The 25,346-nt window shown below is 38.5% G+C and overlaps 2 protein-coding genes across 8 annotated transcripts in view; one reads left to right on the forward strand and one right to left on the reverse strand.

The window, feature by feature from the left end:
* LOC109030267 (WD repeat-containing protein WRAP73) overlaps positions 1-25,346 on the forward strand; it is a 47,006-nt gene that overhangs the window by 4,589 nt on the left and 17,071 nt on the right. Inside the window, exons 6-8 of one of the 3 annotated variants that reach the window (XM_072303656.1) lie at positions 700-888; positions 2,301-2,556; positions 5,180-5,314. In XM_072303656.1, coding sequence (XP_072159757.1) covers positions 700-888; positions 2,301-2,521 — 410 coding nt within the window. In that variant the 3' untranslated portion in view covers positions 2,522-2,556; positions 5,180-5,314. Of the gene's footprint in view, positions 1-699; positions 889-2,300; positions 3,785-5,179; positions 5,315-25,346 lie in introns of those variants that run through there. The other 2 variants (XM_019041146.2, XM_019041145.2) reach the window with 2 other exon arrangements.
* Positions 3,796-25,346, reverse strand: part of LOC109030266 (facilitated trehalose transporter Tret1) — a 30,000-nt gene continuing 8,449 nt past the window's right edge. For 2 of the 5 annotated variants that reach the window (XM_072303658.1, XM_072303659.1), the window contains exons 2-7: positions 21,884-22,039; positions 16,331-16,421; positions 13,383-13,530; positions 9,462-9,641; positions 7,415-7,621; positions 6,176-6,416 (exon numbers count right to left, since the gene is read on the reverse strand). In XM_072303658.1, the coding sequence (XP_072159759.1) occupies positions 6,385-6,416; positions 7,415-7,621; positions 9,462-9,641; positions 13,383-13,530; positions 16,331-16,421; positions 21,884-21,951 (726 nt within the window). In that variant the 5' untranslated portion in view covers positions 21,952-22,039 and the 3' untranslated portion in view covers positions 6,176-6,384. Of the gene's footprint in view, positions 4,203-5,202; positions 5,481-5,966; positions 6,417-7,414; positions 7,622-9,461; positions 9,642-13,382; positions 13,531-16,330; positions 16,422-21,883; positions 22,040-25,346 lie in introns of those variants that run through there. The other 3 variants (XM_072303660.1, XM_072303661.1, XM_072303657.1) reach the window with 2 other exon arrangements.

A 25,346-nucleotide genomic window follows, 5' to 3' on the forward strand; every position in this document is an offset into this window, starting at 1 on the left:
AAGAAAGAGCTTGTAGAGCTTGTAGATCCGTCACATTTTTCTATCTGATAATATGTGCAAAACTACCAAAAGTGCACTATTCAGACCCGACTTGACATTGGCACCCAGAAAGTTAGATTTAGAAAGCTCGTTTTAATCAGACGATGGTAAAAAAGATCATATCAAGAAATCTAGAAATTTAGCCAGCGCAAAGTTTCTTAGTATTCTATGCCCAGTTGTTATGATGTCATTCCTCGGTAATGGGAAATAATTCTCATCAAATTCGACAAACTTTTAAAGTTGAGTAGTTGAAAATTTGATCAATTCAACCCGAAGAACTAAAATTAGTCAAGCATGTGATCAATTTAAACTGATGAATTATGCTCATTTGAGGCGGTTTTTATCAAAAATATTGAAATTAAATCTGGTTTAAATGATTCTATAGGATACGCAGAGCAGACTGTGGATGGAAAATAAAAATTCGAAAGCTATAGCCCAAAACCACATTTTGGCTCCTCGGAACATTTTAAATTCAGAAAATTACATGGAGTTAATTTTTGCAAATTATATCATACTTGATAGTTACAAGCTTTACAGCTTATCCCTCTTTTGTATTTTTATCTTATCATGTAACCACTTTTTTAACAACACCTCTCGTTTGTGCTCATTTCATGCCTTAGTACTTGGTAGTCATGATTTAAATTCTTCATTTTATTTCAGTTAAGATCGTGGAAGATCGACCTGTGTCAATTAAATCTGGGATGAAGAAATTCGGGTATGATCTAAAGTGGTGTCATAACGGTAAATACTTAGCAGTCTTTAATTTCAGATTTGATCATGCTGTTCGAATCTGGAACATGGAGAACCTCTCTCTTCACTCTATGATTCTCCTTGACTTTCCAATCTCAGGTTAGTATGTTTTGAGACATCTCTAAGATTGCTCTTTCAACCATTATATTTACTTTTATAGGATGTCTACAGGCCTGGAAAACCTGAAAAACCGGGAATTTTTTATGTCAGGGAAATCAGAAAATTTTATCTGAGAGACTGGAATTTTGAAAATTTTTGAAACCTGAAACCTCAAAATTATCAGCACTGTCTACACAATTAAGCAGAGTCTCAATCTGGTTTGGGGCTCAATGCTGGGAGTTACACTCTAAACAGTAAAGAGAGGATTTAGTTTCAATAAGAAATTGCAATTTTATAGAATTAATCGGTTAAAATCTGCAAGAAAAGGTTCACATGTTTTTGTAATTTGCAGTGAGATAAGTGCCAAGAATAGCTCATTTTCAGTTCTACATGTGTAAATTGTTTGATTTTAATCGTTTGCCTGATTTAATCATTTACTGGTTTGAAACATCGATTCAAATTTTAAATAGACTCCGAAAAATTGATGAAATTTTTTCAATTTTTTTTCCAATCATTCGATGTATCAAAGGAATCGATTTGAAATCGCCAGCCCTACTGAGCACCATGAACTTTTCAAATCAAACTTTCTATTTACTACTTTCTAAATAAGCCAATTGCTTATGGGGCTGAAAAGTGAATTTTTGGTATTTTCATACGCAATATCAAGTAGAAATGTTGCAAGATTTTAGTGGTGATCAAGGAGATTGCCTTCAATTCGTCAATTCGTCTCCTCTCAGGCTGGGGAGATAAAAAAAATAGAAATAAACAAACTTCTGATCTGAATGATAAAAGCATGCAGCGCAGCATCCACACACACATAGCAACAGTCACTTATTTTATTAGAAAACGGATGTAAGAGGGCCAAAACAGTCTCTTTTGAGCCCTGCTTTTCTTAAGATTGGCATATAGAAAGTTTGATTTTAAAAGCTTGTTGTGTTCAGGAGGCCGTAAAGGACATTATACCTAATAATATCAAAATTTAGCCAGCTCCCAATTTCATGGCACTATGTGCATAGTCGTTTCAACTACATCGTCTATAACAGAACTATTCCAAAGTATTCTCTGAAAGTTTCATGCAAATATATCAGATTTATTTTGAAGGGAGAGAGTTCGAGCAAAAATTTTGAACCATTGCATTTGATGTATCATCAGCTAATCTCATTTCATCATTGGTATTTGAGGTGTATCAGTATTCATCAATGCATCAAGATTTCAAGAAAGCACCAGAAGGTATTATGAAAAAATAACAGTATTCCTCCATTGCGCTTCATTTTTCTTTCTCGCGAGTTTTTTGTGGTTCTTGGGTGTAGCGGCTGTAGATAGTATATTTCATGAAAAGATTTTACTGTTCTGAATTACAGCATAACGCTTCAATTACTACATTCCAATTTTATATCTTTTTCTAATTTCAGATTTCAAGTGGTCTCCTGTGTATCATCGGCTTGTCCTTTGTTTTGAAAAGCCTGTGATTACTGTTTGGACCGAGGATAATGTTCAAAGCGTCTCCATCCCGTTCCTCAGCAAGAAAGGAAACTTAAAGCTTAAAACCGTCGAATGGCAGCCTAGAAGCGGATCTTATTTTGCTCTTTGTTCAGATGCAGAGACTGTGTTGGTGAATTCTGCAATCTTTTGATTTTGTGATTTTATTCCCCAACTGAGCAGAGAAAGGTAAAGAAATGTGTAGTCATTGGTCATGTTTTTAACTAACCAACTGCATGTTAATCAATTGCATTTCTAACCGCCTGAAAAAAACTCAAAATATGTTGCATTTTGTTTGTTATTCTGAGTGAGGAAATTGGACTGTCGGAAAATGTATATTCTTGTTTGTTGCGATAGAACCATCAGAGACCATGATGGAGAGATGGATGTTTTTAAGTTTTTGAAAGTAGGAATGAGTTGAGTGTGTCTGAAGTGGACCTTTTTTGGGTCTTCAGTTTGCGTTTCAAACTGTTTTTAAGTTAAAGAAGAAAAAAATGAAATCAGACTTTTTGACTAGAAGCTACGTCCTAGAAGAATTTCTTTAAATACAGTCAAGAAAATTAAAAGTCAGAAAATGTTGATTTTTTTGTGTTTTGTTTATCTACAAAATAGCAAAAAACTATATTTCAACAATAGGCACAAAAACACGAAAGTAAAAACAGTAAAAAAGTACTCTCATAACAGTATAACTGAGTAAAAAACTAACTTATTCTAGCAATTTCACAGATAGTTCTAGATTGGTGTTAATTGATATTCATTGTCTACTCACAATGATATCCATCCTAAGATTTCATACCTAATTTTAGGATGTAATATAAAAAATAAACTGTACTTGTCTAGAAGGCTCAGCAAAATTTAATCACTTCAGTGAAGCATTGCCCACTGTTTCTCAGAAACAATAATACCCACTTCACACACAACAATTTGGAGCTGCGCAGCTTTCACAATCGTTGATAAGTTTGAGCGCACTGATGATGCCAGTTGCTTCTCAGTTGCAGCTCCTAGATGTCTCATGTGAAATAGGCTTACAGTAAATTCTCAGAGATTTTCTGTCCTTGCAAGTTGTTGAACAGTAATTTATTTCGTAATATATCTATCTTTAAAGTAATTGATTCTGAAATCACAAAGAACTCACATATTGAAAAATAAGTACTTGAAAATTTGTAAAAATAGACCAACAAGAAATAATACTGGGAAAGATGGCAAATATATCAATGGAAAAATGTTCAAATTTTAAAAGGATGTGAAAAAAATCAGACAGTAAAACAATTTTTGCCTCTATATCTAAGTGAATTTTTTAAACAAATTAAGGAAGTTGTTGATCGGATTTCTTTTTGATAGAAAGCCATCAGTTTAAGGCCTCAGAAAGCTCTTTTAGAATAATTTGAGCATGTGTAGTAGATTGTTCAAGACATGGTGATATAACGGCGCGGCCAAGTTTGCTCATACAACGGAATTATCTCTCCAGTCAAAGTTGGAACAATGGTTATGGTAGTGCACTAGGTAACAAGCTATCCATGTAGCCATCGATTTTTAACACTGTTTTTAAGTTTCTTCTGAGTGCTATTCTGAAAGCACCTCAGAATTTCTAAAGATTTTTCACTTCAGATCTTTTTTTGGGCCTATAAATATCCTCAACTTCCTCGAGCGTTAAGCCTTCAGTCTCCGGTAGATATAAGTAGACGTAAACTAGTCCAAGTGCGCTAATAGTGCCGAATATGTAGTACGTTCCTGCAACTCCAAAAAGATTCAATGTGCTCAAGTACGTTTTTGCCGCAAAGAATGATGCTGCGTAGTATATAGCTGCGCAAAAACCACTGGCAAATGAACGACCCCTGGAAAAAAATCAGAAAAATCAGATGAATTTCAGCTGTACCTACGGATGATATCCGTGATGTAGTGTGACCGTGTTTGGCGGAAAATGCTACACTCAAGAGATTATTTTTTTCCAAGATGAAGAAAAAAGCTTCACAACTTGTGTTAAAAGATTATTTTCTGATTTTTCTTTCAATTTAATTTTGGAAAGGGGGATCAGAAAAATGTTCACCTTTTTCGTCCTAAGTCCTCAATTTCATTTTTTTCAAGGACTGCTAAGAATGCTAATGTCTATGGCAATTATAACTTTAAACAGCTTATTCCGTTTTGCATAATTTCTCTTTATCAGTGTCAACCACAAGAGAAATAAATTGTAAAGTTTTTCACTTCAAAAGAATCATTATTCACAATTTTGATGCCTCTCAAGATTGTATGGTAAAGATGTGTACATAGTAAAAAGGACCTCATAACTTGTCCTTATGGGGAAAAAAAGTTGCTGAAGTAACATCCTGGATGTGAAAAGTCTGCGCAACACCTCTTGAATGTTGTTATGGACACTCTGGCTGGCAAAATAACATCCTAGCTACATTGAATCAATAACCATAGCGTTCATATCAACATTCAAGAGTTTTCGTTCAAATTTTTGACATCCAGGACATAACTTCAGCAACTTTTTTTTGTACACCATTAAGTTTTAGTTTCACTCCCATAGCTATTCAATTTTTTTCAACTGGGATGAGCTGGTCCAAACTAACCAGTAGAAAATGGGTCTTTTGAATAAACTGAACTTGGTTAAACAGCCCCAAATTCTAATGAATTTATCTGCGGTATTCCTGATTTGAAGAAAAATTTAAATAGCAGTAAAGTCAGACCCTTTTTTAGGCAACCAAAGTCCTTGCGCCAAGGTAATGAATGTGTTATATTTTTATTTTTCCCCTCTGAGTGAAGTGTTCATATTTTTTTTCTATTCCCACAACCCCTTCTACCCTCCACAAAGCCGGGTGAGTTTGAACAACTTACCTGAATGGGAAAATTTCGCTCATAAGCATCCAAGGCACCGGACCAAGACCTATCACAGTCGCTAATGTCAAGATTTCGAAGTATGTGAACAGCAGCCAGTTGGAAAGGTCGCCAAACGTTTCATCAAAAAATCCCTGAAAACTCATATGAACCCCTATCGCTAGACCTGCCACTGCCGCTCCAAAAGATGAGATGAGGGTCATCCACCGTTTCCCAATAGTTTTGACGGCTACCATTTGTGCAATATGAATCAGGATAATCGAAGTTGATACGAACACCTAAAAAAGAGTTATATTTTAGTAGTAGAATATTTTTTTCTTTTTGAAGAGCATTCCATTGAATTAGTAAATGTTTGTGATTTTGAATGGTGAATATTTTGATTCAGTGTTTTGTCATTATTTTTAAAAGAAAACATATTTTTACAAGTAGGTTTGAAATTAAAATCGGTTCAGTCAGTTCAGTGACAAAATAAAAACCTTGTGAATTGTATCAATCGCTGTACTGTAAAATGTTGTGAACAAAAAATGTTGCAAACTATGATGGTTTTTTTTCTTCAAAATTTAAAATCCTTAAGCTTTAGTCATGTCATTATGCTTTTTCCTAAGGTGTTAAGCAAAAATTTGTACTTATTTTCAACTCCTTGTGGTACGTTTATTTTCTCTAAGTTAATTTTTGGGAAAAGGAAACTTTGCTAAGAATTTCTTTACTTAAAGTTATTGTTAAATTATTGTAAAAATTGTGAAAAAATAACTTGAAGTCCTTACCGATGCCCAGTTTGGATCAATTGGGCTGTGAACCCTTTGGAACAATAGCACCATGTATGTCTTAAAACCCGGAAATCCACTTGTGAAATACAGGAAGTTGACAATGATGATGATGGACATAGGTTTCAAAATTTCCGGTCGCAAGAGATCTTTCACCTTTTCGTGAAGTTTGAGCTTAGCATAATCATCATCTCCAGTATTTGAGTCACATGGAACGATTGGAGGTCGAGTACATCCACCGCATGGTTGCTTAGCAGTAGAAATGAGGTCCATTTGCAGTTTCTTCTTATCATCATCGCTCTTGTATTTGGAGTTTTTGCTGTACTGGACAAGTTGAGCGAATTCTTCAGCCACCTCCTCCTTCGACACCCATCCTCGTAACCAGCAAAGTGCTTTCTCTGCTTCCTTCATTCTATTTTTAGACAGTAGCCACATTGGAGTCTCTGGAATCTAAAAAAAGGCATATAAATTAAAGCATTAATTGAAATGTCAGAATGTCCATCATGTATGACACACCCAGTAACATTGACCTGCCACTTCCCAAAAATTTCTTCCTTTAAGGAATTGAAAAGAAGACTTTGACTCAGATTGAATTGGAAGTAAATTTTCCTTAAACTTTAAAATCCCCTCTTTTGACAAAAAACTCTTCTCTTTTAAACGGCTGACAAAATTCCATGTGCTCAGAACTCTTCAAAACCCTTCATGAGAGATTCAAATCTTAAATTACTGTCGTGCATAAAATTTCAAGCAAGTTCCTTATCATATTATCTCAGTCATTCAGAGTTTGATGAGTAACTGGTCTATAATTTGGCTGAGTCGTGTAAGAAATAGATCAAATTATCATGTCAATTTAATGTAAAATTACTGAAAATGAGTAACAATTTTTTTAAGTTTAAATAAGAGTTTATTTGTTTTCTGCTTTTTGCATGCCAGAAAAAAGATGTTTTACTTAATCTTGTCAACGCCTTCATTTTTTCTATATAAAAAACTATTTCTGAAGCATTATTTGAAGCCAATATTCTTTGATTTGTAAATGGTAATTGATGCCTTTGTTCTAAAAAGCCTCTCAGCGGCCAAACTGCGGAACGACGTATCTTTGTTTGCGATGTTGCAATATATGTCATACTTTGTATTCTTTGAAAAACTAGTCAACGTAATATCTTAAAAACCTCCTTGAGTTTGTTTCTCTGTTGGCAGAAAATTCTGTATCCATTTCAAGTTGTAAAATTGGCTTGTTGCTGTTTGAAAAATATAACAGGAGTGGGTTTTTAGGCCATTAAATTGTACTGTATATTTTTGTAAATTAAGTGTTATTCACTGTTTTTCCTTCACTTTTTGTATAAATTAATGACACAATCTGTTTTTAAAATCTGCCAAATTTTTATTAAATATGTTTAAACCAAGTGAATGGTCTCTCTGCTTATTACTCTGAAGTAAAGAAATATTACCTGAGATATGGCAAGGAATGCCAGAGTAGGAAAGAGCATACTGATGAAAGCGACGATGCCGCCAAGTGGTCAGAGAGCCGAGGAGACACTGGAGGAAGAATCCAACGGAACAAAACTGGAGGGAGTAAGAAATCAGGACTCCTCTCAGGGATGGCTCACATATCTCTCCTACGTACGTGAAAATTGGTGCATCCATAAATCCAGCTCCTAAGACAAAATAAACATCATGAATTGGACGTAGTTCTACGAAACAGACCTATGTGGAAGTGAGAAATATGGGGTGTGCTCGTTAGTCTCTTTGCGTAAGAGTGAATGAGAATAATAAAGTGCCAGTGACGTCAGCGGCAACGAAGCCGCTCTCCGCGGTCGCCGCCGTCCGCCGGCCTCCGCATAAACTCATGAGCCCTGTCCACAACGCTCTCGTGCCATGCCCGCGGCTCATGAGTTCCGCACTCAGTTGCACATAGGTCTCTTTGATAGAATGCAATATCCCGCTTTTCCAATTCTTCAAAAGGAATCACGCCCACTTTTACATTGCTTCTTATCCAGATTTCTAGAGCACACCACCCACATTTCTCATCGCCACATAGGTCTGTTTGGTAGAAATACGTCCAATGGAGAATTTGCACGCAATTTTTTTATTGCTTCATCTGAAAGTGCCTAATGAGCTGAGTTCGCAATATTTTTCATAATTTTTTTCTGACATGGGAAATTGGAGAAAAATTGATTTAAAAGTGAGAAAATGTGCCGCCTTGTGACGTCATCTGGCGGCATTTCCCATTTAAACACATGTATTTTAGCAGATTAGGTTATTTTGTCATATCTCCTCTAATAATTGCTCAATTTATGAATCAAGGGTATCTTTGTGTTCAGTTCACTCAAAGGATTCCACTTAAACAGGAAATTCATCAAATTTCAGACCCTTGCAAATTCTCCATTGTTGAATAGGGGGGTGAAGAGGTATTGTAAGAATTAAAAATACGGTTGATATCCCAAAATGGTTTATGATTTATGTAGTTCACCTTGGATTACCCTGAAGACTTGGCCTGATTCTGCTTTACAGACCAACAACCGTGTCAGAAAGTTGGAATTATATTCTTTTTCCATCATAATTTTTACCAATGTATATCGGCTAGTTTTCCTTTTTATGAACAATTAAACAGAGTTGGAGATTATTTTATTGTTGCAATTGCGGTACGCATTTTCTTGACTGTAGCCATCAAGATCAAGATACATTGTGGAATCAAAAAATCTGTATTTTGATCGCTAATGTTTCCAAATTTCGCTCTTCATATATTTATTTTTCATAGTAAACCAAACATCGATGGTGAAACTGCAAGAAAGCGCATCTTGGTTTGCGACATTTCAGACTTCCTGTCATGCTTTATTTTTAAAGGAAAAAACACACAACGTCATTTTATAAACTTCCCTGATTTTTTTCTCTGTGTGATAAATATACTTTGAAAATTTCGAGTAATAGCGTTGGTTCGTTCTCTTTTAGTAAAATAAAATGGGAGCAGAGATTTTGAAATACCACAAACGAATACGTGTTCCTGCAGTTCCACCATTGACATGTTTTTATATGAGATTTTCAGAAAATGCTCAAAAATGAATTTTGCAACTAATTTTTCCAGATTTTAGTGAGTACTACTGACGAGTAGTCTCCAACATAGAAACTTGAATAAATAAGGTGCTTTTAGTTTCAACATTGAAGCACAAAATTTTTAATCTTCAAATTATTTGAATACAAGATACACTGTAAACATCTTTCAAAGTCCAGTCCTTTTCTTCATATTCAATACATCCTGTAGGAATCCCTGAATTAAGAGGGACAAGAGGTAGAGCCCATTCCAGATGATACTGATGACTTTTGCTGAATGCAGACTCCATACCATCTTGAAATGTATTTCCTAGTGTTTTTTAATTTATTTATTTTTTTTTTTTTATATCACGAGCACAGTAATATGACATCTCTAATAATCAATATATCTTTTAAGAAAAATGTACAACTAGGTAGTTGGGTTGAAGAGAAAAAAATGATAGCTACCTAAACCCTGAATCGCTGCTGCAAGGTACATGATATTTACCGATGACGATGAGTACAACATGAGCCAACCAATTATCTGAGGGATATTTACCAGCATCAAAGATCTCTTCCTGCCCAAAGGTGCTGAAATAAGCCCAGAGAGTGCACTTCCGAGCGGCTGAAACACCATGGGTATGCTAGCTGAAAAAGAGAGCAGAGTATATAATGTTAGGCACCGAAGTCATAAGCGGAAATCGGATGTTACATTATTATGCACTACTGTCTCCACTGCCTGTGCGCCTTCAATGTCAGGCGACGGCAACACGGCATACATGTTCAAATAGTCATTAACTTTATAAGCGCTGCGTTTGTCCTCATCGTTAGCGGATCGTTTGGATCCTGTTCATTGGCTCGTTCAAGCATATTTTTCTTTCGATTTTTAGTATCCATCGTTCACACAGGTGAAGGTATCTTAGTCAACAGCGGTAAAATTTTCAATTGAGAATTTTTGTCGAGTTTTTCGTTAAATTATAGAATTTGGAGACCTAGACGGATACGTTTTCTGTAGTATCTACAAGCATAGGTGGACACAAAGGAAGGGGGACGTAGGCCACGAAAAAAGGAAGGAAGAGAAAAGAAGGAGAGGAAAAAATGAAACGGAGGTAAGAAGAAGGAAAAACGCTTATATTTGGTAGTTATTCATGACAAAATCAACTGAAACTGAATATCAAATGCTTCAAAATTCCGAAATTTCTTACAGCCGCCCCCCCCCCCCCCCCCGATGAAAGGAGTTCAGCAAATAACCCGCCCCTCCCATGCTAGGTGTCTAGATCCGCTAAGTACACAAAAATGCCACAATTTCAGGCTCTGAAAGGCAGATCAGGATTTAAAATAGCTTTTTCTAGGAACTTTCTTTTTAGAGCGCTGATGTTCGAACCACCACAACTCGAGTTTGATTTCACATTCACCCCCATCCCAGAATGTTTGTAGGAAACCCCTCCAATCCTCCATGCCTTGTTATAACGCAATTTTGAGAGTTGTGGACTGAGGTCTCCTTCCCGTGGAAGATCACAATTCGTTCGGTTTTCAAGGTTCCGCCTGTCAAATCTACATTTAGAAATTGAAAATTCTTTCCGGACTAAACCTGCATGGCAAATAAACGTAGACTTTTTTCCTCATCGTTAAAGCTATATCGGTCTGCCGAGTGTAACTGATATGGCTCTCTTGGCACACGCTCGATAAGTGTACCGGCTGAAAGGAGAGGAAAGTCAATGATAAGCTATGTTGCTGGAAAACAAGGAAAAGTCAGGGATTTCCGCTCATAGAGTTCGTGACCCCTAGCAAGGTGCCCACAAGAGTTTGGGGGACCTTGAAAATCGGGATTGTTAGGGATTTTTATAATGACAAGGACAATTCAGGGAATTACAAGAAAACCAGAAATTGGACCAATCTTTAGATTTGAAATCATAAAAAAAAATCTGCCCCCACAAGCAGACTGAGTCTTAGTCTATTCCGGGTTCATTACTCTGAGTTACACTCGGAATAGTGAATGGAGGAATGATTTTCTCTTAGGAATTGCAATTTTACTTGTTTGAAAGATAAATAGCCGGTATTGTATGCAGATTGCCGATATGAAGCCAGGAAATTTGTATTATTTTGTTCTTGGAAAACGTTTGAAAGTCAGGGAACTTTTTCCCGCCCAGTCGATAGACACTGCCTCAGAAATTCCTCGATTCTGTTCGAATTCGTCTCGAATTTTCAAGTCATTAAAAATTCTTAGATAAAAATTCTTCTTCTTTAAAATTCTTTCTTCGTGTTTCTAACCCAGGATGGAAGATTGGACCAGGCCATCAAGAAGAGGAATATGCAGGGTAGGAGGGCAATCGCTATGTTAAATGGAGTCCTTTGGGACCAAAGGATCTCCAAAGAGAACAAAAGAAGGATCTACAACGCGATTGTCAAGAGCATAGTAACCTACGGTGTGAAGTATGGCCGATGAAACAGCGGACCCGGGAGGTTTTAGAGGCAACGGAGATGGACTTCTGGCGTAGATCCGCTGGTATTTCCAGAAAGGATCGCGTCAGGAATGAGACGGTACGGGAAATCATGGATGCCAAGCAGACCATCGTGCATGACATTATGACGAAACAACTCATCTGGTATGGTCATGTCCAGAGAATGGCAGGAGACAGGTTGCCGAAGAAGGTCCTTGACTGGGTTCCTCCTGGGAGAAGACGCAGAGGGCGCCCAATGAAAGGTTGGAGGGAAGGGATTGAAGCGGAAATGTTAAGGTGCTCAATCCCCCAAGATTTGTGGTTTGAAAGAGAGCAGTGGAGGTTAGGAGTCGTAGAGCGCGAGGGAGTGCTGTAAAGCGACTTATATGTATGTATGTAAAAATTCTTAGATTCGTCGTTTCCTGGACGAGGGATAGTAACTTTCTTCCAAAGTTGCAAAATTGACTTTAAAAAAAAAATCCAATTTTCTCTGAGATTATAAATGTACCTACGCAATTTTTGTTGAAAATTTTTCCGATTTTCGAATGAGATTAGCTAGATAATCAGCGAGATTTCCAGTTAGAAATCCCCAAGGTTTTTCTGGTGAAAATGCAATTTGCACGGGGAAATATGGCAACCACAGTGGCGTAATTTGGTGATGGTAAGGGGTCCGGAGCTCCCCCTCCCCTTCGGCGTTTCCAAATTCTTTTTTTTGTGTGATTTTTTTTTGGCTTGAAAAGTCCTTGATAAACGAGAAAAATTGATCACATTACCGAAAACTTGATTTATTTCTTAACTTGTGTATTATGTTAAGGGTCAAGTCAAGTCCCTCGCTCCCCCCCCCCCCCCCCAGGTTTTAGTGAAATGACGTTACTGGGCAACACTGAAATGTTGTTACGTTCTTTTGTGAGGGAAGCGACGAATTTTAGAATTTTGACCCAATGTACTTAAACGCCCTGATAAAAATTGGCGATAGGAGCTGCGTTTCAAAATACCATAGGAGTTCTTGTAGCCGACTGAAGAAGGCGATAGAAAATCATATAGCTGGCTGTAGAAAGTGGAAAAAATTATACGGCCGGGCTACACGAAGCGATAAAAAATTATACAGCCGGGCTATAGTTCCTATCGCCGGGCTTTACACTTAATCGCCTGGCTGTTGCTTTTTCGCCATCGGCTATAAAAGGCTATAAGAAATTGTGTAGAAATTCGTGTGCTTTGTGAATCCTTAAGTTTGTACGGAATCACCTTAATATTTACAAAGCGCACATTATATTTTCCTTTACTACATATTTTTTTTCATCAATTAAAATGAGAATAATCCATACAGAGTGTGCAAACATTTCAAAGTCATGAGTTGAAAAACGCTGACTCCACGAGATTAAATATTAGAGCCTAACACAAAGCGGAGCGGCGGCGCACTGGCGCCTTCAAACCTAACAGGGATACTTCACGCATTGCGCAATGCGTGAAGTATCCCTGTTAGGTTCGAAGGCGCCAATGCGCGTTTCGCGCTGGCTGCCCGTCCGCCGTGCCGCGGCGTACCACGGCGCTTGAAGCAACTATTTCACACCAGAGGTATTGCACAGTATCATACAAAATTGCAGGCGCTCCAACATGTTAGGAATGGCAGGCATCCTTCAAAAGTACGGAGCTTTCCTCGCAAAATAAATCAAGATACTACGGCCCAAAAAGAGAGCGGTAGTCCAAAAACTCACTAAGTCCTAGCATCCGTAATTAGTAACGTTTAGCATACACTTTATCGCCAGGCTGTTGCTTAGTCGCCATCGGCTATAAAAGGCTATAAGAAATTGTGTTGCCGGCTATAGAAGCTATTGGAAATCTCACAGCCGGCTGTAGGTCTATAGTATTTTGGAACACAGATTCTACTGCCAATTTTTACCAGGGCGAGCAAGCTGAGTGCGGTCGGAAGGGTTGAATTGGGGCTTACCGAACCAGGTGGCTTGATCCTCGGTGAAAGAAAGTCCGTTGGGGTCCTTGTTGTTGGGGTCGAGAAGGACGGGGACGACGATCGTGGAGAACGCCATCGTCATTCCGAGATCAAGGAGGACCAGATTTTTGGCCGTGACCGCCAGTATCTAGAAGAAGAGAAAGCGGACATCAAATAACACTCATCGCACGCCTTCCAACTTACATCAGACCAAACTTCCATTGTTCCGTGCGGTCGTTCGCGTTCTGTTCCGTCATACCTGCGCACAACTTAAGGTGATTCGTCATGCTCAAGTGACGTGGTCGAAGTGGCATGCGATATATCGCATCGATTAGGTCAAAAATCTCGGCAGATTTTGAATTTTTAGCATAAAAAGGACGATAGTCCCCGCGCATGAGCCTAAAGAATCATTCTAAACCCAAAAATTGGCAACATTCAGAGATATGAAAGCAGATAGTGTTAGGAAAAAAACCTCGCATTCGACACAGAAATCGATAGCTGAATCGAATGCGAGGTTTTTTCCTAACACTATTCTGCTTCCATTTCTCTGAATTTTGCCGATTGTGGGGTCAGAATGATTCTTTAGGCTAATGTGCAGGGGCTTTCGTCCTTTTTTTTGCTAAAATTCAAAATCTGCCGAGATTTTTTACCTAATCGATGTGATATTATTGCATGCCACTTCGACCACGTCACTTGAGCTTGACGAATCACCTTATGGACGCTATATTTTGTGTCAGAACGACATGCGATATATCACATCGATTAGTTCCATTTACTCGCTACTTGACATTTTTTTCGAATTTTGAAATCGCAATTCTGTTGTCAGGAGACTGAAGAATTCACTTACCAATTTTAACAAACAAATTAACTTAATAAAGGCGTGGTTTTTTAGAGGAAAAATATCGCATTCGATACTATGATATCGAAACTGCACTCGAGTGCGATATTTTCCCTCTAAAATACCACGCCTGTATTACGTTGAATTTGTTTGTCAAAATTGGTAAGTGAATTCTTTAGTCTCCTGACAACAGAGTTGCGATCTCAAAATTCGAGAAAAATGACGAGTAGCTGAAAAAATGGAACTAATCGATGAATTATGTCGTTTTGACACAAAATATGTCGTCCATCGAATCTTCTTTAAGGAAGAACGCTATATCGATGGCCAAAGTGCAAAACCACGTATTTCAATTACGGTGTTTCAAAATTTCCTCTCCTTCTTTATTTTTTCGAAGAGAAATAGGCTACCTAACACTGTAAACAATTTTCTTGGATACTGAGTCTCTACTCCTATTAAAACATTTTACAAGAAAAAATAATCTTGATTCCATCAAATTTTCGCTTGAATCAAAAGGAAATCCGCTTAAATTAAGAGGCCTGACTCTCGATTCAAGCAAAAATCCGATTTTATCAAGAGTATTTTTTTATGTCAAATTTTTTGAGAGCCTGGACTCTTGATCAAAGAGATTCTTTTTCCAGTGAGATTCTGCTCACTGACAATGAGATGAAAAATCAAGGAAGTTTTCAAGGAATTACGTTGAGCGGTTATCAAGAGTAGAACTAAAGCTTCAAAGGGAGTCTGCCACGTCGCAAACGAAGAGACGTGGTTTCGCCGTCTGGTCATCGATATGAAATTTCAAACTTTTTCAAATTTCTTCCGATAGGTAAAATATTAATTTTTGAACAGAGTCATGAATATTTTGCCTCTTTCTACCAAGTGTACTAGAATGAATTAAGAGGAATATTCTCTGAAAAACGCAGTGGAAAATAGTCATAAAATGTTCCAGAAAGTTCGTTTTACCATAAAAATGTGACAACGTCTGAATATTCATCACACACGTTCAAACTTACACCAGACTAAGCTGTCATTGCTCTGTATAGGTGATTCATGAGTTACTGTTGTTTTTCGGAAACCGTGTCAATTTTTACGTATTTATTTCTCTCTCACGACTCGCATATTTCCTCGTCCAATTATTTTAGACTTGATCGTTTATTCACACCATAGGATTGACGCATGCGTACATTCGATCATGCTCGACGATCTAACACGTTAAAAATCTTCCTCGCTAAGGAAGAACGTCATATTATGCGCATTCGGTCGTCACCAAATTTCTTCCACCCGAAAGTAAATTTTCCGAACGATTTTAGATTTTTTTGGGGTTCTTCTGAAGGTCCTCTTCTTAATTTAATTTTGAGCAAATGGAAAATTTCATACATTTTCTTAAAAATGGACCGCGTTAAGCATAAAGAAACCAAGCCATATCAGCTATCGCCAAACTTTTGGCAATTTAATTTTTCACATGAAAACGGCTGTGAGGATATTCATGCAAATTTCAGTGAATATTCTGTATAGCACGAAGCGAATTCCTTAAAATTTTTAAAAGAATCCGCACAAACGTTTTCTTGTAAAAAATTAAATTGTCCAGTTAAATTTGGCAATAGCTGATGTGGCTTGGTTCCTTCCTGCTAAACGCGATCCAAACAAACCACTTCATTCGAAGAAATTCAGCAGCATTTGATTTAGATTACATTTTGGCATAAGGAGCCACTATCTCTGGCTCCCCATAAAAGCACGTATCTACATAGGGAAACTAGTGGCATATATGTTGTTTCTAAACTGAGCCAGAAATAGTGGTTCCTCATTACAAAATACGGTCCAATATCAGAGGCGGATCCAGCGATTTGGCAACACCGGATTTCCTCCATTTGAATCTGTGCAAAGTAATCGATTCTTGTCGCAGCACCTGGCTCCTCTAAGAATCGATACATTTCCATAGGTTTAAATGGACGAAATCCAGTGTTGCCAAGTTGCTGGATCCGCCAATGTCCAATATTTCTACGACGACGTTCGTGCTTAACACGACAGAAATGACCTGGGGTAATCTTCATGATATAGAGAAAATTCTCGTGATTGTACGATTGTGACAGTCGGTCATGAAAACCGGTCTTACCTGAGGTGCCGCCGATCGGAACCGGTTAACCTTCCTCCTGTTGCCGGAGACTCCGGTCCCGTGCTCCCCGCTTTTCTCGACATCCTGCGTCCTGTAAAAACCAAAATTCATCAGTTCAAAAATCGTCCCAAAGAAACACAATATACGTTGAATGAATAGAGTCCAGCAAAGATGAGCCAACCCACGTTTTGAAAATGTATAAAATGAGTTAAGCGTAAAGTAGTTAGCCTTGTTTTTTTAAAGGGAAAAAATACATTCGCAGTTCTGCTAGGTTGAGGAAAACCAACATATGAGCCTTTGGACGTTGCCAATTTTCGTTTGAAAAGGACACAAACACTGGAATAGACAACTATTGGACTTTATTTTGCAATGGACCACTAGACTAGGTACGAATTCAAGCGATCTGATACATGTTTCTTAACCAAAATTTCACGTAAAACACGATTCACACATCGAAAATTACTGAAACCAATTCCTAACGAAGATATTAACGTTTTTATTTCACATTGGTTACGAGGAATTTGAACTACCCGCTCACAAGAAACTCAAAGCTCTACGTGAGTCAAATCGCCCACTACAAAGGTTTCAGCAAGCTTCTCAATTGAGCAATGTTCAATTCCCACAATGTGTTGATCAAACTATTAGTAATTTGCTATAACTGAGCCAAAGCGTCAAGATTGAGATTGTCAGATTTTTATATCGCAGAGACTGTCATGATAACGTTTAGCGCGCGATGTGAATCACGTAGAGCATTGAGTTTTCATGAGCGGGTGGTTTGAATTCACGCATCAAGAATCATTAAATATCTTCGTAAGGAGTTAATTTCGGTAACTTTCGTTGTGTGCACCGTGTTTAACGTGAAATTTTGGTTAAGAAACATGTATCAGAATGCTGAAATTCGTACCTTATCTAGTGGTCCATTAGGAACTACAAATTCTTGCCCAGTTTAGAAACAACGTACGTACCGTTTGTTTCCCTATGTACGTACGTGTTTTTACGGACGAGCCATAAATTGTAGTTCCTAATGGCAAAAGGAAGTCCTACTGCCGCATGAAGCATTTACTCTGGCCTACCTCGAAAACGAAAGGCGAAATAGCCAAAAGTACAATCTTTGTGCCTCTCTCTTTTAAGTCAATTGTATTTTCTCTGAATTCTCCGTCCAAAAGCGCCATTGACAATTTCCTCTCGATGTGGGTTGGTTCTCATCTGTTGAACTCAAATGGAAACCAGACGGAAATTCAGGTCGAGAGACAATCCATTTTTCTCGATGTGGACTTTTTACATGATTTCTTTTCAGAAGATTTATTATAAGGAGTTTAATTTTTTAAGAGAAGAAGATTGAAGGTTAGCATAAAGTTGAGGAGGACAAATCACCAAAACGTCATTTAAAAACTGAGTGAAGGAGATATTTCAAAGGAGATAATTCGAAAATTTCAGATGTAATTTGGTAAAAAAAAAAACAAAGGGAAAATTGAGTTAGTTTTAGGTATCATCACCAAAATGAAGTTGTATGAATGCCAAAATTAACTGATACTATCACCGGTACAGGGTACAGACACCCATGCATTTTTGAAAAAGTTTCTAGTTTAAATGCCTTCGGTCTCATTTTAAAATCCAGGCTCAACACGTAATTGAAGAAGACGAGGGCTCGTTGTTCACAAGTTCCATTTTGCCTAGGTGTGTTAGAGTTTTTTTCGATTGGGATAAAAATAGATGCACTTTGATGCGTCTCCAGCCGCTTGGAATTGTAGTGAGTCGGGTTGTCAACCTTTTTGAGACTGCACCGTTTCTTTCTATCTTCAGTATCTGTTACTTCACTGTCTATCACTAGTCTATCTTCACTATCTATTAATCACCATCATTAGAAACCCTTCAATGCCCGTTCAAAAAGGTATGAAAAAGAGCCCTGAGGGACCCTCCTCGCAAATGTCAGAGGATGACGCTCAGTGGATCGAGTCAATAAGAGAGGTCGGACAAAATTTGGAAACTTTAAAAGCTTATAACTCCGTTCACACACAATTTTGAGGTTTCATAAGTGGCTCTGTTGGTTTCCTCGTGAAATCTTTTAGCAGCACCCCTAAAAATTTAAAATGTGACGAAATTAACATCAAAATTTGCAGTTTCAGTCAGAAATTTTACGTCCGACCTCTCTGAATAATTCGATCCATTGTGGGACGGACCCTTCCTATAGCCCCCGGTTTTCCTATAGTGTGAGATATTTAATAATTTTTTCGTTTTTTTCCTCCAGCATCGAAAAATATGAGTAAACTCCCAATTAAAATCCTAGCACGCGTTTAGAAGAAATGAAAATGAATGAAATTATGATATAGGTAAAGGTATAAAGTTCAGTAGAATATAGTCTAAGATCTAAAAATTGCTAACTCTTAATATACCGTTTCAAAATTAAATCCATTGAAAATAAAAGGAAGAAAAATTAATCAGAGCCCTTCATCTAAGATCTTACAAAACTGAACGTCTTAAAGTAAAATCAAAATGTTATCAAATGTTTTAAATTTTCACCTAAATCTTGGATCGTATACTTGCAAACCCATTCTTGCCCAAGGAAATCAATAAAGTGGTCATCCAAGAACTTAAAGGAGTAGACATCTGAAGCAAAAGCGAAACATTTCGAAAAAAAAATTAAAATTTGAAATGCATCCGAAGTCGTATACTCGGTAGTTAGTTCTGATTTGCCAATGAAACTCGTCCGAAAATGAAACCAACTCAATTTTATTCCACAAAGTATCAATTTTTTTGCTCATGAAATCTACTTTTGAAATCTGGACGTTCTATCATCGAAAAGCAACATAGCATGCAAATATCAACAGTGATGGAAAGTTGAAAGTTTGTAAGGTTTCAATCACAGCTGTTTTGTCGCTTGAATTCAATTACTCGTTTCATACTTACTACGTGAAGTATCAAAGTTGAATACAGTTTGACTCGAGTCCCTGGAACAGTTTAATTTTTTATGATTTAGGGCACTCATGCCAAACGGTTTTTTATCTTGGAACTCGTCCAATTCGTCTGTCAGTTGAGGGAACTTTTTATCTCGATCCTAAGGTTATAAATTATTGCATCGTTTACTTGACGCACCGCAGCGTGATTTGATGCTCGGAAATTCTTAGGTAATTACCTAAAACCCGGAAATTAGTAATTGATCGATCAACTTGACCCAATTTTGCAATTAGGAACTAAAATTTCTGGCTCATCGGTAAGAACACTAACGCGTAGAGAGAAATTAATGGTGCATGCGTTGTTTCTAATTTGAGCATAAATTGTAGTTCCTAATTGCAAAGTGTAGTCCAACTGTCGAAATGCTCTTCAAATTGTTGAAAATCCATCTTAGTTGGACTGCATTTTGCGATTTGGAACTATCTGGCTGAGTTCACAAACAACGTATGCACCATTAATTTTCCTATGCACATGAGTGTTTTACTGGATGAGCTAGAAATTTTAGTTCCTAATTGCGAAGTGTAGTCCAACTGTTGAATTGTTCTCAAATTGCTGAAAATCCATCTTAATTGGACTGAATTTTTCGATTTGGGACTAGAATATCTGGCTGAGTTCAGAAACGACGTATCTACTCTTAGTTTCCCTATGCTCATGAGTGTTTTTCCGGACGAGCTAGAAATTTTAGTTCCTAATTGCGAAGTGTAGTCCAACTGTCAATTGTTCTCAAATTGCTGAAAATCCATCTTAATTGGACTTAATTTTTCGATTTAGAACTAGAATGTCTGGCTGAGTTCAGAAACGACGTATCTACTCTTAGTTTCCCTATGCACATGAGTGTTTTTCCGGATGAGCTAGAAATTGTAGTTCCTAATTGCAAAATGTAGTCCAATTTCCGCAAACAACGCCCGTTTTGGCGTGGCTTAATTTGCTCGACTCTCCAAAGTATTTTATCTTCAACTGAAAACCGATAGGTAGATTTAAGTTGTCATTCGTGCGTATCTACTTACATTGTTAGAGGTCTTATCTACGGAACAGAAGTGCAGTACACTGTGCTGGAGATGGTCGGCAATGTTCAGAATATACCTGGCTGAATCATGTCGTAAATATTGCGTAAGTGTCAAGCCTCAAGCGTGCCAGGTGGAAATGAATGAATGGTTTTCAATTAGCCGAGACTGTCCACATGACGTCGCTCCTCCGACTAAAGCGCGTATCTCAATATGCATGTGAGCCCTAATTTACATATAAATCCGTGCTTTCTGAGGCTCATGTTGAAATAGAGATACGCTCTTTTGTCAGAGGAGCGACGATGAGAGCTTCACAAGTGTATCGTTTGATTGATTGTGTAACAAATGGACGCATTTCTGTCAAACAGAACTATGTGCATTATGACTCTGAGCCCTGTTATGCATATATTCTTATGGATCTCAGGGCTCATTTCATAATGCAAATAGTTCCGTTTGGCAGAAATACGTCCAAATGATATTGTAATTATTGTTGTCCTGGAAGAAAATTGTGAGTTTCCAACATGCAAACCGCAGTAAATTCCCATCCGACCTCCAACCGTAAACCATATTAATACGATAGGTATTAAGTTTGTATAAAAGTTAAATTCAATTTCTTTATAATTTTGAAATTTATTAGTTTAGATTAACTTAAAATTTGATGAAACCATAAATGTAGAAGGCTGAACCTCAATAACTACACCACAACATCACAAGAAACGACACCTGTTTAATAAAATACTTTAAGGGTTAATCTTTTTAAACCCTTTATATACCCTATTTTATATACCCTAACCCCAAGGGTTAAAATTTTAAACCCTGCTAATTCTCACTTGCTCAAGGACCCCCTTCATTTCGTGCGAGATATAAATTGGACCGCGTTAAGCAAAAAGGAACTAAGCCACATCAGCTATTGCCAAATTTAATTGGTCACTTTAATTTTTTACATAAAAACGGTTGTGCGGATTTTTGTGCAAATTTAAGAGAGATTTCTGCTTGTTACAAAGAAAATTCCTTAAAATTTACAAAGGAATCCACACCAACGTTCTCTTGTAAAAAAGTAAATTGCCCAATTAAATTTGGACGTATTTATGTTAAAAGGAACTACGTGGAACTGGAAGATGGGGTGTGCTCGTGGAAGCTGGATAAGAAACAATGTTAAAGTGGATATAGTTCCTTTTGAAAAAATTGAAAAGCGGGATTTGACATTAAATCAAAAGGGACTGAGCGCCAACTTGTGAGCCGTGGACATGCGACAAGAGCCTTTTGGGCAGGGCTCATGAGTTAAATACGAGCGAGTACGACAACGGAGACGGCTTCGTCGCCGCTGACGTCACTGGCGCTTTAAAATCCCCATTCATTCTTATGGCCCGAGCACTAACGAGCACACCCCATCTTTCCTCTTCCACATAGTTCCATTTAGCATAAATACGTCCGTTTGGCAATATCTGATGTGGCTTGGTTCCTTTTCTGCTAAATGCGATCCAATTCCTCCTGAACGAAAGCATCGTGCCGATGTTAAGTGCGCGCATGGTGCTGAAGTTAAGGAACGTGCAGTATCTACTCGTGCGTAGCGATCGGTTGGAAAATTTCAAGTTACCCTAGAGCAGTATACTCGTATTGATACGGTCTCTCGTTCGGTGACTGAGTCTTGCCTGAGGAGATCATTTTGATCGGTCGATTTCTCCCGGAAAAAGTTTGCAACTTGAACGGTGACTCCTCATCGGGCCATCAGCTCTCCGTCCGGCGCCAACTCCTACGTCATTCATTAGTGTGGTGTATTTGGTGGATTCATTAGCATCATAGGTTTAAGTGCAGATAGACATCGAGAATGAGATGGTTTTGTTGTTGTTTTTTTCGAGACGGAGAAAATAATCGTGAAAAATTCGAGCGATAGGTTTTGAAAGTTGAATGATCCTTTTTTGAACATCATTCAACAACATTGTTAAGTGTAAAATTACCACCCCCTCACTTTAATTTCAGATTCAGTCCTAACAGGGCCGGATTAAGGGGGTGGCCACATGGGCCCATGGCGGCAAATCTAGGGGGCGGCAAATTTTGCAACTTTTTTAAATGTAGGTATATGAAAAAATCGGATTTAGAAAAAAAAAAAATATTACAAACGAGAAAAGACTACAAAATCTCTCATTTCCTGAGAGTATAGTAATTTCTAGTTTTGTTGTCTTTCACTGATACAAGAGACACCACCTTTAATTGGTCGAGTTAAGAGAGAAACCAAACGCCCAATTTGGCCTGGAACGGCGCGACTTAGGGAGAAATGATGACGAGGACTTGAGATGAAAAAGAGAAGCCCTCGGCGCGGCAGTCGGCATGTAATACATATTAGCGCCTACAAGACTGCACGAATACTTCACGCATTGCATCAAATACAGTGCGGTTATTGAGGTCAGCGTGAAACGGATATAGCGCCTGCAAGAATGCATGAATACTTCACGCATTGTGCCAAACACAGTGCGGTCAGCGTGAAACGCATAGCGCCTACAAGACTGCGTGAATACTTCACGCCAAACACGGCGCGGTTGGCGTGGCGGCGGCGGCGGCGGAAATTAAAATCATTAAACCAAATTTTGTGTTTGTTCTTTCATTCCTTATGAATGGAAGGCCTTGTCCATTAGAGATAGGTTTACGAAACTTGACTTTCGCGCAAAGTTCCGTGACCTTTTGCTTGTAGTGTTGACAGGGCTTTCCCAAAAAATGTGTTCAACATGAATAAACGCGTCTTATGCACCCCTCCCCCGCTGGCACGTTCACTTGATGGTTTTTATTGATGTTTCATAACGAATGAGAAGGGGGCGGCAAAATACAGGCGGCCCATGGGTGGCAAGTAGGAAAATCCGGCCCTGAATCCTAATGAAACTATGTTTTATTCTTGTAGTATATATTCATAATCAATCATAGAGACTGAAATAGAAAGAATGAACTAGCATCCAGTTCGTCAGGTGGAATTCATTATAAGTAGTTTACACTGCAAGGCAAAGAAAAAGCAAGAGAATCGTAGAAAACACAGGCATCTACAACTCATCGAATAGATAACTATTCCTGCTCGGCAGATGTGTTCTTGCCTCCCTCCAAAATTGAAGGCGGAACAGTTCAGTGCGTAACCTACGTACACTTTTCGTGTCAATTCTGCTCCCCCCAAATTTTCAGGCAGACAACGCATCTAATACGACGCAATCACTGTTGAAACCATGCATATCCATTTTTAGACGGTGGGGGAAGGGGAAGGGGGACCGCTGCCCGCCCTCATAGTTTTCGAAGATTTTTTTTTCAAAAATAATTTTTTTTGTGTGGAAAAATCCGAAAATTGTCTTGCAGGAGTAGGTACCTGATTTTCAACAATTTTCCAAAGAGAGTGAACCCTCTTGGCTGAGGAGAAACTTCCCAGACCCGCCCTCCCGGTGTCCCCCCTGTCCCCCGGTCTCGTTTTGCCGAATTTCGCCCCCGAAGATTCAACCCACCCACGAGCCGCACGGTGGATCGAGTCAATGAGAGAGGTTGGACAAAAAAATTTTTGACAAAAACTGCAAATTTTGATGTTAAATTCGTCAAATTTCAAATTTCAATAGGTGCTTGTAGAAGAAAACTGTACAAGGAAACCATTTTGAGAACCTCAAAGTTTTTTATAAACGGAATTATAAGCATTTAAAGTTTCCAAATTTTGTCCGATCTCTCCTATTGATCCAACCCACCCACGTGCCGTTACTGAACGAACGCACATTTTCAACGTGTGAATTAACGGCATTACGCAATAAGGGATCACCCAAATGTGCGTCGATATCCAAGCTTTGACTCGTGCTATTTCAAATGTGCGTCGATATCCAAGCTTTGACTCGTGCTATTTCTCACCTGCTCTATTTCGATGGGTGCGATTACGCTATCAGTGAAATTCACAAATAGAGCTGACCCACGCCATGCCACGCGATGCGGTAGAGATCTAGATTATTCGAAGGCGGACGATTCCCTGACCTCAAGCCACGTCCACTTCCACGGGCGGGCGGGCGGTCACGCGAACTTCGCCGAAATAAAAGCCAACGTTGTAATAATAATCATAATAATGAGAATCGACGATTGGACGCCGTTGCCAAGGGAAGGAGGTGCAATGCACCCCAGCTGTTCACCTGTCGCAACATGACCGCACCGTAGCAACGCAAAAGACACGGCAATTTCATCCGCTGGCGGCGATCCAGTGGGTGAAATCATTCAACTGTCAACGCTGAAAGCCCGCACAGTGGGTCAAGTCAATCAGAGAGGTCGGACATAACATTTTTGACTAAAACTCCAATTTTGATGCTTAATGCGTCAGCTGCGCTGGTCACAGAACTTTTTTTGATGCCAGATTCTTGTAGATTAGCTAAAAATATTAAGATCTGTGCAAACCGCAACTTTTTACGTTCAATATCAATCGAGATATCGCGCTTTGAAAAGTTGCGTTTTTGACGTCATCCACCGTGGTAGTGACACCCTTGGTTTCTTCCACCTTGCTTTCATCCGCATTTCTGTGTGTTTCACGTAGAGTAACCAGTGCTAATGTGTGTCTCCCTGACTGATAAAACCAAGGTGGAAGAAACCAAGGATGTCACTACCGCGTTGGATGACGTCAAAAACCTGACTTTTCAAAGGGCGATATCTCGGTCAATATTGAACGTAGAAAGTTGCTGTTTGGACAGATCTTAATATTTTAAGCTAATATCTTTAGCTAAAACACAATTCTGTGACCAGCGCAACTGACCCATTCGTCACATTTTAAATGTTAAGGGGAGCCTCTAGAAGATAATTTTACGAAGAAACCAATGGGACCACTTTTAAAACCACAAAGTTTTGTAGGAACGGAATCATAAGCTTTTAAAGTTGCCAAATTTTGTCCGAGCTTTCCCATTGACTCGATCCACTGTGGCCCGGTCGAAGGCGAAGCGTGGCGAGAAAGTTCGGTCGGAGCGTGGAGTATACAAATGAGCATTCCACTCAACAATGAGTATAAAGACTTGCGGATTGATGGAGTGCTGAAATGCGTAAAGGTCGTTTCCCAGTTGGAGTGGGAGAAG

The sequence above is a fragment of the Bemisia tabaci genome, chromosome 8, assembly GCF_918797505.1.
Source record: "Bemisia tabaci chromosome 8, PGI_BMITA_v3".
In the NCBI taxonomy this organism is placed as follows: Eukaryota; Metazoa; Arthropoda; class Insecta; order Hemiptera; family Aleyrodidae; genus Bemisia; species Bemisia tabaci.